Consider the following 16,669-nt stretch of genomic DNA (forward strand, 5'->3'; position numbering starts at 1 on the left):
AAGGTGATGGACTAAACCCAATTGAGCACCTGTGGCGCATCCTCAAGTGGAAGGTGGAGGAGTTCAAGGTGTCTAACATCCACCAGCTCCGTGATGTCATCATGGAGGAGTGGAAGAGGATTCCAGTAGCAACCTGTGCAGCTCTGGTGAATTCCATGCCCAGGAGGGTTAAGGCAGTGCTGGATAATAATGGTGGTCACACAAAATATTGACACTTTGGGCACAATTTGGACATGTTCACTGTGGGGTGTACTCACTTATGTTGCCAGCCATTTAGACATTAATGGCTGTGTGTTGAGTTATTTTCAGAAGACAGTAAATCTACACTGCTATACAAGTTGTACACTGACTACTCTAAGTTATATCCAAGTTTTATTTCTATAGTGTTGTCCCATGAAAAGATATAATAAAATATTTGCAGAAATGTGAGGGGTGTACTCACTTTTGTGATACACTGTAGATTTGTCATAGTCCAGGTTTAATAAAATTAGCAACTGTGATTCACGATTGTAAGACTGCTAACACTAATTAAAGTATATGATGTAGTAAAAAAGGTTCAGGTAAAAATATATATTTTTGAAGCATTGTGGTTCAGTTTTAACCCCCAAACCCTCACATTTTTGTTTATCATATAGTGGTTTGGGTTATCAAGGTTTTTTAAAAACCAGTCAAAATCTTATTTACAGAAAAGTAGCCCTATAATATGACACTCCCTCCTTAATACTGTCATCATATAAGCAACCTTGTCCCCCCCAAAACACATGCTGAAATATAAAAAGGAATTCTATATTTTTATTTTTATTAGTCTTTATTGTTGTGCAAGCATGTGCATCACACTTGTCCAGGGACAATTTGTGGTTACATAAACTTTGCAGTTGTGGTGATAGGGATGTTTGAAGTGTTTGCTATAGCTTTGAAGCCTTAAATGCCTTTTTAAACCCCTCAGTCTGCCATTTTTTTTTGTATCCAGCCACTTCTTAAAACATTCACAGTTGTAAGGACCAAAACTGTCAAGATAAATCTAGGTTAATATACAGACTGAAGCAAGGACATGCCAGACATATTTGTGAATTTATTGCTATTATACACATATATTTCATCAGTCATCGCGAAGAAATGATTTCATACATAGATCTGGTTTATGCCTGGACTAGGGTTTTTCAACTTCAGTCCCAGAGGGCAACTGGACATCGAAACAATGAAAGAAAGTTGAATGGTCTGACGAATTATCAAGTGATCGACCAGGCAAGTGTGCATCATTTACACATGGAAGAGAGGACACCAGGATGCTCTGTAGCTTAAAACACTTTGCAATGTGAATAAGTTAGGGTACCTACTGGTAATGTCCTGGTACCACATACCACAGGACTCTTTAAGATGAATTGTGGAGGGAGCCCATGTTTTGGCGGGTTAGAACTGTTTTGACAGGATGGGTGAGACTACAATATTGGCTCATTGGTGTACATTTTTGTTAAAAATTTGTCTGTCATGTTATGTTTAACATGGTAATAATGCATTATAAATCAAACAATTCTAATTGGATTGTCTCATTTATATGTCATCATGTCCAGGTAATTCGTGTTGAATAAAGTTTTTCTGTGACGTGTGTAATGTATTTATTTCAGAGATGCTACTGCAGCTTTAAACAAATTGTGACAGATGAAGTGTTGCTCATGGTAGAAATTACTTAAGTGTTGCTTCATAGATTATTTTTAATAATCAGACATTCACAAGTTCATAGCTTGCCACAGACAAAGTCATCAAATGCAGAATGCAGAATTTAAACACAAAATAAAGTGACGTTTAGGTGTCCACATAATTTAAAAAATGTATAAAATGTTTGGTTAATGCATACTGCAAACAAATGTACAGAGAATTTAAAATCATTAGGTACAACTTTATTTTTGACTGTACAATTTCTCAGGTTAGTAATTAGTTGCCAACTTGACAGTACTCACATACTCCACACTCAGCTTACACCCTTGCAGCCAAAAATCTCTGCCCTGTTTTCTTCTTCCCATTAAAACAATATAGATTCAGCAAACATGTCCATAGCCCTTTGAAACCCACACAAGCTCTGGGAAAAGGGGGGAGGGTAGTGGTGCTTGTTCTTATAAAGAAAGTACACCCCTGACCTCAGGACAAAGGCATGACAGCACATAAGGACATTGGAGAGACCTTGCCACATTAGATGTAAAATGTAAACAAAATGTAAATTTTTTACATTTACACAAAGCTAGCATTTCACTTTCATCAGGTGCATTCAAACTTATGTCAAGAACCTGCTGGTATAAAGAAAAACAAACACCACCTGCATTGCTCTGTAAAACACTTATTGAGGTAAGAAATGTTAACTGTAATTAAAGTTAAAAATTAAAGTTTAATTTCTGTTTTATGTCCATTCTTTTTAAAACAATTTTTTAATTTTTTTTTACAGTATTAAAAGGAAATCAAACAAAGTACCAGAAAGTTTATATAACCATTATAATGTATTTGAAAACTTTGCTTTCAGGATAGAGGCAATTTATTTTATTTGTCAGTGTTTCACAGTGCTTATGCCACTAGTATAAATGTAACAATGCTCAAATAATGCCACAGCAACTCTGGGTACCAGAAATTATGACAAGGAGACAGTAGATGGATAATTATAAAGCAGGCAGAATAATACTGAATTTTGGTCTATTCCATTCACTCTATTGTCTACCATACATGTGTATCAATTTAATACCTGTGTTAAGTCAAAGACTGAAGACTTCAAACCAATAATTATCAACCTACAGCACCTCAAGACCTTCATTATTTCATTATCAAATGGGCTTCTATTTAATGTGAGAAAAATCATTAGAGATTTATTTAACATTTAAAACAGTTCTGCCTCATGTAATAAAACGGCTGATTAATTGCTGTAAACTATAAGCATTTTAATTTAAATGCCACCAACACTAAAAATCCTATTTCACAAGTTATGTTGTTAAAAATCTCACAGCATTGTCTGAAATATCAGGATAAACTTTGTCTTAGATTATGTAGAATAAGTGTGCAGATCTATTTTTGTGACTTTCTAGCCACAAGTGAACTGTCACACACATATTAAAGTAACAGATAAGAAAAAAACCAATACATTAAGGAGTTGCTGCAATTAACGTTTTAGCTGCCCTGCACTACCTATAAAGACCACTGGGGGCGCTCCCAGTGATCTTCTAATGTTTTCATGAGTTAAAACATTAGAACCACCGCCAAAACGTGCATGGCAATGTCTAATTGTGATAACTACATGTGTTAAATGCAGCAGACATGGGCAGCTTGACTTGAGACGTTCATAATCGTCATGTCCAGATTTGTGGGTTGAAGGACCCCAGAAACAGCAATGGATGCTCAAAGCCAGTCGTAGTGAACACTCACTGACAGTAGTCTGAGGCCGGTCAAGAACTACTTAGAAAGCTGAGATGTATAAACCAACAGAAAGGCTAGTGTGGCTCAAACTGCAGATAACTTTAATATTGATGTGTGAATGTCACAACACAGAATCTAACCTTTCTGTGTATGTACCTGTGAATCCTGATTCCTGCAAGATCATGTAGATGGCCACACCCATGAAATAGATGGCACCAGTGTGCACTCATAATGTACAGAAGCTATTAATGTCCTAGTACCCAATATCACAGGATACTACTGATGTCTTGTGTAACCCATGACTCAGTGAGCAGTTTTTGACAGCGTATGAGGCAGATGTTCCTAGTGTTTTGGCTCAGCAACATATATTACCTGTTCTTGTAATTTTATTTAAATATTCAAAAAGCCTGAACAGAAAAGCCAACATTTTAAATAAACAAATATGACAAGTTCTTTACACTTGATGTGGCAAAGGTTTACTAAAACTAACTTTTTTTCATAAATGTTTACAAATAGGTAGCACATGTACCATAGTAGCAATCTAATCCCAATTCCATGTTGCTACTGGAAGATTGATTTTCAAGTTCATTATACTATTATATTTTATGCTATTATAGTGTGCTGCAAGTGTAACAGGGCTTACAGAAAACCATTAATTAGGCTATAAACCATTTGAACAAATTGAGAGAAAAAATATTTTACAAATTGTATTACTGAAAACTATTTTACTAAACTTAATTACTAAAATTATTTTACTTTAGGGTGTAGGGTTTATTCCACTTTCATCTCTACAAGCTACTGTGGTAATATCAGCATTTGAGGTGTATCATCACATATCATGTATACTTTGCATTTCACACATTTACATTTGGTACTTTTAACAGGCCACCAGCTCAGCGTGTTGATTCAGCTTATGTACCGCAATGGTGTGCAGTGGACTTTAAGCATTGTCTTTTTTCCTTAATGTTACATTTTAAGGATCTGCACAAAACAGTAGCTTCATTTACATTTTCCAGTATTGACAAATGTTTACAAATTTGAAGGGTTTGGATAAATACCAAGCTAATGACCGTACATATGAATAAAAATTGTATTATTTACATTGTACTGTAACAAAAACACAAATAAATCAGGTTTAAATGAGACTGGATTGTACACTACACTACACATGCCTTTCTCCTGATAACATTTTCGAGTTTATGCAGCAACATTTGTTCTTGAAAGCAGAGTCCTCATTCTTCTTGGTAAATACACATCAAAGTGATTAGATTTTGTATGTTTTTTTTTAAAGACATGATTTGTTATTTCTAGGGGGCTGGGCGGGATCTCCGCAATGGATTGGCGTCCTGCCCGGGGTGTGTTACTGCTCTGTTAAAAACAGTTTACCTTCATAAAAATACAAATAACTATAAATTCATCCAACTGCAGGGAACACCAACATTGACACAAATTTAAGCCAAACCTATTTTAGATGAATAGACAGTGGACATTTGGTTAGGAATTTTTAAATCTGTTATTCTTGCAGTGGATGCTGGTCTTCAGAGAAATCTGTGTTTTTGTCTTTTTTGGGCCCTTAATAATACCGCACTTCTACTGTTAGCAAAGTGACCTCAATTCAGACAGGGTTTCTGTTTAAGCATTTAAATTGCAAAAAACTGCATGTTATAGAATACATATACACACCTGATAAGAATTAACACCAGCTAATCTCAGTGGCTCAGTTTGTGCAGGACTTAAAACTGTTTATTACAAAAAAGTTAGTTTTAAACTTACCTGTGGCAATGTCTAAATCTAACAGTTGGCTAAACTTATTTGTTTTAAAATATTTTTGATAGGTTAAAATAGTTTGATTCATGGAATGTCCATTAAACACTTAGACAAGTATAAATTACTTCTGCAGAACAGCAAGTTGGCTTTGTGGAATCTTAGTCCCTGTTTACACTTGTTTCATGCATCTAAAGTGGCAGGATGATATCTGGAAATGCACCCAGCTTTAAATCAGATCTATTATACCATTTGGGATGGTGGCTTGAGACCCATTTTAGCCAAGTGTGAATTCTGTGTATTTTCTTTAGATGCATTAAAAAGAGAATTATTAAAAATACATCTGACTATTTAAATAACCTCAAAAACAGATTTAAGATGTGTTAAAACCATATGTAAATAACATGTTTAAATGCATCCAGTTCTCCATGGCACATCTGCCTTACCAAACGCTTACCAAAACACTACAGTATAACCATTTGCTGATTTGTGAGAGAGCATATATCTTGCAAAACCACAGAAAATAACAATGCAGAACGAATGTGAAATAGTTGATTTGCAGATTATTTCATTTCATCGAATTTCAATCTGACTGACCAGAGACTGAATTGACTGATTCAATAAAAATGCAAGTGATTCAAATTTCATTAAAATACAATATAAAGTCAATTACCAGGTGTAAACAGAGTCTTAGAGCAATATTAATACATTTTCGCTGGCATTAAAAAAAGATCACGAATATGAATCACCTTCCATAACAAATCAAGTCATTATTTAAAAAAAAATCAGTAAGTACATTAATATTCTCAATTACTGACAAGCCACATCCACTCATCTTTTCCCACCATTTTAACTTACATAATCAAACTTTTTCCCCCAACACAGACTCTCATGGCTCACATTCAACATTTACAACAACAAATACCTCTTTCTTTCATTCGCTCAGTGACAGCACTGCTGACAGTCTCTAGCAATATTGTCTTTTCAACCACAGTTATTGGTCACTTTTTAAAAGAAAAATTACTTAAACTACAGAAAAATAATTGACTTGTATAATAAAATCAATGACAAGAGGAACTCACATGTGAAATAAAATTAATCACAACATCAAAACAAAGAAATCAATTGTTTCTTTTAAAACAGTCAAAAATTAGTATTTAGGTTAAAAAGAAACAATGGGGGTGAATAAAAAAAGACATTTGTGCAACTATAAAACAGCTATAAGCTCTTGCTTGCTGCTTTCTTAATGTGTTCACAATGACAATTTTGACATCTGCAAAAACGCACATGCCAATGCATGATGGATACAAATTCTGCCCAATTCTTTGCTAAAATAAGTATAAAAAAAGAAACTTTTAATGCATACCTTGATATGCATAAAACAATGACAGACATGGAGCTACAGTCATTCATGCTAATTGTAAGGAAAATTAGAAAAGACGTCAGTCCTTATACAAAGCAATTCAGGACTAAAAATATGCCCCCGCTCACACAGGAATGTCTAAAACTTATTTGAATTTTAATTATTTAAACAATAATGAAATTTACATAAGTTACACATTTCAACTGTTTGTTTTTCTTTTCCTTTCAGCTGCTCCCATATTTTTAGGGGTCACCACAGTGGATCATTCTGGTCCACGTCCCTGACACAACCCTATTTTTCCTGGCTTGGGACAGGCACTAAGCGTGCACTGACAAGTGCACCTGCCATTGTCTAGGCTGATGCCCGATCGGCTGAGCACCCCAATTATCAACTCTGTACTGTTAATTAATTTTAGTCTGCCACATGCGGTATTTCATTAACAGGTCTGCATGTTGTGGCAACAGTTTTACCTTTAACAGGCAGCAAGTTAACCCACATAAATATATAGCATATTCATACACTACCATTAGCATATGTACTATTTTAAATGACTTTAGGTACAAAGTGTATGGTTTAGGATTCGCCCTCTCCCTTCCTCTCCCCAGTCTTGAACTTTAATCTGACAGATGCCAAAAATGTCCTTGTAAACACAGCCTAAGACATATACACCTCCTAACAATGAGAGTCAAAGCAAGCAGGCTTCCTTACCGACTCTTTTCCCACACGTACCCTAAACAGGGTTATTGAAAATGTTACATGGTGCCTTCCTCTGATTACCAGGGCACACATGACACAAAAAAAAAACAAAAAAAAAAAACTATAGAACAACGAAAAACTATAGAAATCCCATGAAGTGAAAGTGTGCAGGGAGGGTGTAGACAGAAACAGCACACTGGTCTGGGACCAGGTTGATGGCTCTACAGGTTGTCTCCAGGCTGGTACTGTGGCTCGGTGGCAGTGAAGTAGTCCTCCAAAAAGGCTTGAATGTACTCAAAGGTGGGTCTCTCGTCAGGGTCTTTTTTCCAGCACAGGTGCATCATCTCATGCAGTGACTCAGGGCAGCCCTGAGGACATGGCATCCTGTAACCTCTTTCCACCTGCTCCAGCACCTCCCTGTTTACCATGCCTGCACAGCATACACACACATCATTAAACATACGGCTGGGGTTGACATGCAGCCAAGTCAATGTATGTCATGCCAGTATAAAGTAAACTACTTCCTATCATATTTACAACACAGTTTGTCTGCTCACAGAAGTAAACTACAAGGTAAAGGTATTTGAAAGCTGTGCAGTTAAGGCACATCTGACAATAACTCTTAATGTTCACTTTTTTAAGCATGAAACAGTGCTGTGAAAAAGTATTTACCTGATTTTGACTATTTTTGTTAATTTGTCACATTTACATGTTTTAGATCTTCTAACTAATATTAATACAAGACAAAGACAACACAAGTAAACACAAAATTCAGCTTTTAAAAGATCAGTCCATTTATGTAAGAACCTATTAAGCTATATGTATAAAAGTAATTGCTCCTCAAACGTAATAACTTTGTGGCATCCAATCAAACATTTGTGACAGTTGAGATGAGTCTTTTACATCACTGGAAAAATTGTGTCTTACTGTGCAGAATTGTTTAAATTTGGTTTGGCCATTTCTAAACTTTATTTTTTGATTCTTCTGAGCAATTTAGAGGTGGACTTGCTTGTGTGCTTTGGATCATTGTCCTGCTACATAACTGTGCTTGAGCTTTACTTCTCAAATTGAACAAGCATTATGCCTGAGGTAACAGGACCCATGTCTTTAAAAAAAATCCACTTTTGACTAATCGGTACACAGAATATTAAACAAAAAGTCTTTGGGTCATCTAGCTGTTTTTACAAATGCCAGATGATGCTTGCTGTTGTTTTTGGTCAGAGGTGGTTTACGTCTTGCAACACTCCCATGGATGGAATTCTTTCTAGGCATCTTCTTATTGTGGAATTGTGTTCATTGACCTTAACTGAGGCAAGTGAGGTCTGCGGTTCTTTAGATGTTTGTGACCTCCTAGACAAAATGTTGCTAGGTCACAGAGCCTTACACTGGCCAACACAGGGAGCACAAATCCAGTGTGTTTGTGTGTGGCCTTAAACTTAACTTGATAAAAGGAGATACAATGGGTAAATCACCATTATATCTCCTAAATGTGTTCATATGTACAAAATATAATAAAGTTTACTATTGTAACTTAACAAATCATAGATTTTTCTTTGTATTGTATTTTACACAGTCTGGCAGGTAGGTGGATTTGTATTAAATGCATTTAGCAGACTTTTCTCCAACAGTTGTGACTGAATACAATGAAGGAATTTAGGTTACAGCCCAACTTGGCAGTGGTGGGGTTTGCACCAGCAACCTTCTTATTACTTTACAAAATTTTCATTATCACAAGAGTGTGTTTTTATATCAACTATAGTGCAAGAGGGTTACTACAATTAATCTAGTGACAAAGAGCAGAGGGCTTCTGGCCTGAACAGCACAGATGTCATCTACTAAAAACTGGTGCCCAGCCTGCATGCCCACTTCAGTCAGCTGGCAACCTCTAATCATCCATCAGACACCCAGCAGTAATGTGTAGTTCCAACAGGTGGCACACAAGTACGGTGGCCGAGAAGTGCAAAACAAATTTACATTTCAGAAAACAAAATTACAAAAAAACTAAAACAAATTTACATTTCAGAAAACAAAATTACAAAAAAACTAAAACAAATTTACAACAAAAGCAAAAACAAATTTACAAGTGCTCGGGTACCCAGTGTTTGTAAATTTGTTTTGGCATATGTAAAAGTGTTTCAGCACTTGTAAATTTATTTTCGGCATATGTAATTTTGTTTTCTAAAATGTATATTTGTTTTGCACTTCCCGGCCGCACATTTCTGACGGAAAAGGCAGGGACAATAAACCGGAAGTGCGTGTTGCTTACCTGCTGTCAATCAAACTGTTTCTCAGCGATAAAGTGAACGGAGTTTGTGATGGTGACGATAAACAAGGTTTTGTCTAGTTTGTGGAAATCATTTTATCCAGTTGACCCGCTATTGTTTTTCTTGTGGAAAGTTTTGTGCAGATGTTTAGACGTGGCGTGTGCATCTCTATTTACCGTCCGCTCTTCTAAACATCTAAGGAATTCCCACAAGAACAACAAAAGCGAAATAATGAAAATAATTAACACAAAATGGACAAAACATTGTTTATTAGGGACGGAACATCTGATACCGAGGCTTTAAAGCTTGTTTCACTTTTGTAACACTGGACTCAGTGTATCGGAGCTTATATTAAAGCAGCAGGAATGTGCAGGACTGATGAAGCTTTGTGCTGAGTTTTATCTCACTCACTATATAAGAGACAATCAAACCAGGGTTACCCACCGTCCTGTAACATACACAATCCTTCTTTATCTGGAGACCAAACACCGCGTTCAGTACTGAACTGATACAGGACGCTTTGTTCCGTATTTTTATCAGTGGGAGACTGAGGGAATTATATTAAGTAGTGTTCACTTTTATTCTTAGTAACGGTGTGTGTGCGCTGGTTATAGCAGCAGGGGGGGACCTTACACAGTCATGAGAACAAAGGTTTTATTTATGGTGTTTAAAATTTATTATTTTCATTCTTTATAATAAGTCAGAACCATATTTTAGGCAAAACAACGCACTCCGCCCACTGTGCTACACATACAGCGGTTTATTAAACAGGTTATGTCACGTTACTAAGAATAAAAGTGAACACTACTTAATATAATGAATTAAGCAGCAGTTTCCTTCTGTTTTATACACCACACCGTCTCCCATTGATAAAAATACGGAACAAAGCGTCCTGTATCAGTTCAATACAGAACGCGGTGTTTGGTCTCCAGATAAAGAAGGATTGTGTATGTTACAGGACGGTGGGTAACCCTGGTTTGATTGTCTCTTATATAGTGAGTGAGATAAAACTCAGCACAAAGCTTCATCAGTCCCGCACATGCTGCTTTAATATAAGCTCCGATACACTGAGTCCAGTGTTACAAAAGTGAAACAAGCTTCAACAAGCCTCGGTATCAGATGTTCCGTCCCTAATAAACAATGTTTTGTCCATTTTGTGTTAATGATTTTCATTATTTCGCTTTTGTTGTTCTTGTGGGAATTCCTTAGATGTTTAGAAGAGCGGACGGTAAATAGAGATGCACACGCCACGTCTAAACATCTGCACAATCTAATAACTTTCCACAAGAAAAACAATAGCGGGTCAACTGGATAAAATGATTTCCACAAACTAGACAAAACCTTGTTTATCGTCACCATCACAAACTCCGTTCACTTTATCGCTGAGAAACAGTTTGATTGACAGCAGGTAAGCAACACGCACTTCCGGTTTATTGTCCCTGCCTTTTCCGTCAGAAATGTGCGGCCGGGAAGTGCAAAACAAATATACATTTTAGAAAACAAAATTACATATGCCGAAAATAAATTTACAAGTGCTGAAACACTTTTACATATGCCAAAACAAATTTACAAACACTGGGTACCCGAGCACTTGTAAATTTGTTTTTGCTTTTGTTGTAAATTTGTTTTAGTTTTTTTGTAATTTTGTTTTCTGAAATGTAAATTTGTTTTGCACTTCTCGGCCACCGTACACAAGAGAGCATATTAAGTGCAGAATACCAAGCTACAAATGTATAACGCCCTTGAATGAGGCAGCATTTGTTAAAAACGGGTGTCAGTAAAGGTGTTACTTAAAGCCGAGTCGTGTTACAGCAGCAGCTGCACTGTATGTCTGGGTGGAAAAGTTCATTGCTAACCAGTCAGCATGAGGTATAATGATCAAAATAAGAGTGTGAACATAAGAGGCTTACCTGGATACGGTACTCTGCCTTTAGTGACAAGCTCGGTCAGCAGAATGCCAAAGGACCAGACATCAGATTTAATGGTAAAGCGTCCATAGAGCGCTGCCTCAGGTGCCGTCCACTTAATAGGGAACTTGGCTCCTGGAAGAAAAAAAGAACTGGCTGTTAGAATTGTGTAATTCTATCTGACAGTATAAAAATGATGACATTTAAACAAATATTAAAGCTTCATTAAACCTAAAAAACTCAGGTGTTTATGTTTTAATATTATTAACAGTAACAACTTTCTGTAAACCATATCACATAAATGAAAAACTTTAACACATTATTTGTTTTTTCGCACAGTTTTTCACCCTTTTATTTCAAGCCATCATTTACCTCACCAAAAGAAACCCCTCAAAAAGAGCTTTTAAACTGTCTGATCACTGGGTGGCACTGTAGATCATGGGATAAATCAGATCCATATATTTTATGTTGTACACAGTTGTGAGGTAGAACATAAATGCATAAAAAGGAGGTGGGCTTTTATTTATTATAAGATATTTTTACGTAGAACATAACTGCATAAAAGGGAGATGGGCTTTAATTCTTAGATATTTGTACGTAGAACATAACTGCATAAAAAGGAGATGGGCTTTTATTTATTAGATATTTTTACGTAGAACATAACTGCATAAAAGGGAGGTGGGCTTTTATTTATTATAAGATATTTTTACATAGAACATAACTGCATAAAAAGGAGGTGGGCTTTTATTTATTATTAGATATTTTTACAGTGCTTGTCAATTTATTATATTGGGGCTAAACACAAACTAGACTTAATCAACAACAAAACAGGTAAAGCAAGCAGCTTCATACTATTTCAGAAATTTTGACAAAAAAACCCAAAACATGTATTTACTAACAGCTGAGCTTTCTGGGTGCTTTGAGCACAAAACATTTTACAGGGGTTCTCTGATCATTAAAAGTTTGGAATCCACTGAAGTAATGAGAACTAAAAACGTAAGATCTACAACACCTCTTTTTAGGAAGTCTGTCTGCTTGACCTCCTCGGAGGGAACCAACATCATAATGACTGTTTACAGTAAGCTACACTGTAATCAGACAGCACAGCTGATCCTGTCTGCTCAGGTATTGTAGAACAGGTGGATCAAAAGTCTTAGGTCCATGTGGCTTCATTCCCCAGTTCATACTGTATGATTATTAAAATATGAAGGTGTAAAAAGCTGCCCAGAGGACAGTACTTACTGTAATGTCTGGTACATGAGATAAAGACCGTTTAAAACAGCAGTGACTGAATGAACCTTATTCAGGGTTGGGATAGCAGGAGAGCCAAATAACCACACAGCAAACAAATATTAGAGTCGAACATCTAATCAGCCCACCAGTTTTTCCAGCAGGTGACGTTTGAAGATGTAGTAACACAAGGGGTCCTAAACGTTTCCCCGAACCAGTATCAGTCAATTGCTAGAATCCAGACTTTCTTCTTTTATAACATTTAGACAGCCTAGGCCAATTGACGCTAATCTGTTCTTTAAATACATTATAAGAAACTTCGATTTATATAAAGTTTAGCTTTGTTTTCTAGGATGCACAAAGCAACACTTCAAAAGATACAGGGAACATTATGAGCACTGACAGAAATTTGACAAAGACGAAAACTTAATTATATAAATAATTAGTTGGTGCATTGATTGCAAGCCAGGCCTTCTCAGCCAACATCAGTGCTTGACCTCTTATATGCTCCTTTGACTGAATGGACACAAATTCCCACAGAATCTCCAAGAAGAGTGAAGACTGTTGGAGGTGTAAAGAGAGGGCCTACTCCATAAATTACGAATTGGATGTCCAACACACTTGTAGTCAGTATGTACTAATGAAAACCCAAAGTATGGTATAGCTATGTCACAAGCCTTTTTTGGGGGGGGGGGGGGGGGGGGGGGGGGGGGGGAGACAGCAAGCTAAAGAAATTAGTATTGTCACCGTTAATATAACAAAAAAGAAAAATCAATTACAATAATAAAAATAAATTAAAAATCAGAAAAATAAGATCAGGACATCATAAAAATAAATGTCATGAATGCATATACTCGACTAATTATCTAAGAGATAAAGTTCATTAACATGTTTAAAATGGTAGCAAAATAGAAACTATACAGTGTCTACACAATGCAACACAACTTGGATTTTTCTTTGCAGGTTAATACTGGTTTGATCCATATAACACTTCTTCCTAGTTTTATGTGAAACCTATATAAACAGGGACAGAGGTTGGCCAACAACCTAGCCATTGGGAGGTACACTTGTCAGTGTGCTCTCTGTGCAGGTCCAAAGCACGAAACAACAACAACAAAATAGACAGCGTAAAAACTAAACTAAATTAGGTATGCAAACCAGAATGACCCGCTGTGGCAACCCCTAAATAAAGCAGCCACAAAAATACAAAAATAAATAAACTAACACAGCTAAATATAAAACTGCTGTGTAAAATAGTCGTCAAAGCTATCTCCAAATCCAAAATTCGTACAGTCATTAATTCTCCACGCTATGTAGTGTACCAAGTATCCAATTGACCATGTTAACCATTTTAGTGAAAGCGAGTCATTCACAAAAAAATTAATAATAATAATAACAATAATAGCATTATCCCGAGTTTAGAACTCTGCAGTTATTGAGTCAGAAGAGTGTTGGTGACTTTTACACCCTGTGCACCTCTGTGTACTCTGTAACCCCACTCTGTAACTTTAAGATCTGACGCTTCGTGGCTGAGGTGCTGTAGTTCCTAAATGCTTCCACTTTTTAATAAAACCATTCACATTTTATTGTAAAATATCCAGTAGGAAAGAAAATCCAGTCAGACTTTTTGCAATGATGGCAACCTATTACAGTACCACATTCTAATTCAATAAGCTCTTTAGAATGACAACTGAACTGTTAGTAAATGCAGACTGAATTAAAAGATGTGCCTAAATACTTTTGTCTATATAGTGCATTCAAAACACCAAAACTTTATTTACAGTGAGGAAAATAAGTATTTGATCCATGCAAGATCTCACCTCGTGGGGTAAGAATGATTCTGAGAAAGGTGAGGTCAGCCCAGAATTACACGGGAGGAGCTTGTCAATGATCTCAAGGGAGCTGGGAGCAGAGAAATGCTGGATATGACCCCAAGAACACCATCCCCACTGGGCATTTCTCTGCCTCCAAACACGGCGAGTGGAGTTGATGCCAAAGAGCTCAATTTTGGTCTCATCTGACCATATCACATTCTCCCAAGCTTTCTCTGAATCATTCAGGTGTTCATTGGCAAACTTCAGACGGGTCTGTACATGAGCCTTCTTGAGCAAAGGGACTTTGCGGGCACTGCAGGATCTCAATCCATTACGGCGAAGTGTGTCTTTGGCTCTTTGGTCTTGCCCATGGTGGTCGAGAGATTTGAACGGAAGAAACTGATTCTGTGACAGGTGTCTTTTATACAGGGACAGGACTAATTTGTGTGCCTTTTGTGCACATAACCGGTCTGTGAGGGTCAGAATTCTTGCTGGTTGGTAGGGGATCAAATACTTATTTCCCTTAATTAAATACAAATTAATTTATAACTTTTATTTAATGTTTTTTTTTCTGGATTTTTTGTTGATAATCTGTCTCTCTCTGTTAAAATAAACCTTCCACAAAAATTAGACTGTTCAAGTCTTTGTAAGGGGGTAAACTTACAAAATCAGCAGGGGATCAAATACTTATTTTTCCCACTGTACTTAATTTGGTTGAAAATTTCAAGTAAAAAAAAAAACACCTTTAGTTCTCTTGGCAAATGCCCATGTGACACCTCTCCTGTGGAATCCAAAAGCTTCTAGGTCATTAAGGTTTGATGGCTTTTGTGCTGCACCTACTTATTAATTGGAGACTGAGGATATTCCATTATACTCTAGGATATTCCAGGACTGATTCCTTAACCAGTGTGCTAAGGATCATTGTTTTGCTGGTAAGTCACCAAGGTTCCATTTCATCACAGAAAGCAGAACATTTCTCCTCAACATTTCTTGTACTTCTGTGAATCCATGATGCCAGTCACATGGTCAAGACTGCCAGGAAAGCATCCCAACATGATCCCTCACCCACCTTTATGTAGGTTTAATTTGACTTGATTTGATTTGAGACTCCATTGAACTGTGTTTCAAAACTCTGCAGGCCTATCCAAATTTCGTCTTGTTTATTCCAGTCGACTTGTCCTGAGCTTCTGGATTAAAAGTGATGTGTGTAATGGAGCATTTTCAGGTGTTTATTAGTTATTCAGCATAAACAACATTCACTATTGTGTTTATAACTGCACTAAAACATTCAAATTGGTAATCTTTTGGAGGGCTGTGTAGGTCTCTGTAGCTGGTTTGACAAGCTACAAAGTTAAACAAATATTTTTAGAATTTTTTTTTTATATAACAAAAAGACCTGCTTGTAAGTGGTACAACAAAATGGCATTCACTCTATCAATAAAGGATCAACAACCTGAGCCCCAATGGTGCCACAGGCATTAATAGCCAGGAGTCTAGAAAAGCATAGTTGCCCCAGCATTCATGTGTTCAATAACAATTACAAGTGACACTAGCTTATCTCTGGTGTTCATGTATATAGAACAGAGTAGTTAGTAGCCACTCCCAAGTACAGCTGACCTGTGTACAAGTGTTAGCCCTTAGACTAAGCTAGCAGGAGGGAACCAGTATGTTCCAAAATAAAGACAATGAGCCAAAAGCACATTTATTTGACAGCAACAACAAAAGAAATAATAAACAGATACGTATTTTACATGGTCACACAAACATATATAAATACTCACCCTGTCTTGCTGTATATTCGTTGTCTTCAATCAGCCTTGCCAGGCCAAAGTCGGCAATTTTGCAAACCAGATTCTCCCCCACCAGGATGTTGGCTGCACGCAGGTCTCTGTGGATGTAGTTCATTCTTTCAATGAAGGCCATGCCATCGGCAATCTGCAAAACAAAGAGAATCCAGATTACATCAATGGAAACTTGCTGGCATCAGGAAAACACATTAGCAGTTCAATTAGGCACACAAGCGGCCTTGATCAAGACAATTATCAGATCTAAAGCAATAAAATCGATTAGTAAAGCACCTCTTACTGTTGTGCTACAGGCTATATTAAAATAAGCAAGTAAAACCAGAGACGAAATTTGCTAGTGAGTCAGATTCACAGTGCATTAAGGGCTGTTGATGTACAGCACTTTTGAAAAGATTTACGTTTATCTGACATCATCCTGTCTGAGCAGTTCAGC

At 36.7% G+C, this 16,669-nt stretch overlaps 1 protein-coding gene across 1 annotated transcript in view; it reads right to left on the bottom strand.

Annotated features, from left to right (window-relative positions):
• Positions 1 to 1,876: 1,876 nt before the first annotated feature.
• yes1 (YES proto-oncogene 1, Src family tyrosine kinase) overlaps positions 1,877 to 16,669 on the bottom strand; it is a 79,551-nt gene continuing 64,758 nt past the window's right edge. Inside the window, exons 10-12 of the mRNA XM_062993944.1 lie at positions 16,213 to 16,366; positions 11,391 to 11,522; positions 1,877 to 7,646 (exon numbers count right to left, since the gene is read on the bottom strand). Of these exons, the coding sequence (XP_062850014.1) occupies positions 7,438 to 7,646; positions 11,391 to 11,522; positions 16,213 to 16,366 (495 nt within the window). The 3' untranslated portion in view covers positions 1,877 to 7,437. The remainder of the gene's footprint in view (positions 7,647 to 11,390; positions 11,523 to 16,212; positions 16,367 to 16,669) is intronic.

Source organism: Trichomycterus rosablanca, chromosome 4 (assembly GCF_030014385.1).
Source record: "Trichomycterus rosablanca isolate fTriRos1 chromosome 4, fTriRos1.hap1, whole genome shotgun sequence".
Taxonomy (NCBI): domain Eukaryota; kingdom Metazoa; phylum Chordata; class Actinopteri; order Siluriformes; family Trichomycteridae; genus Trichomycterus; species Trichomycterus rosablanca.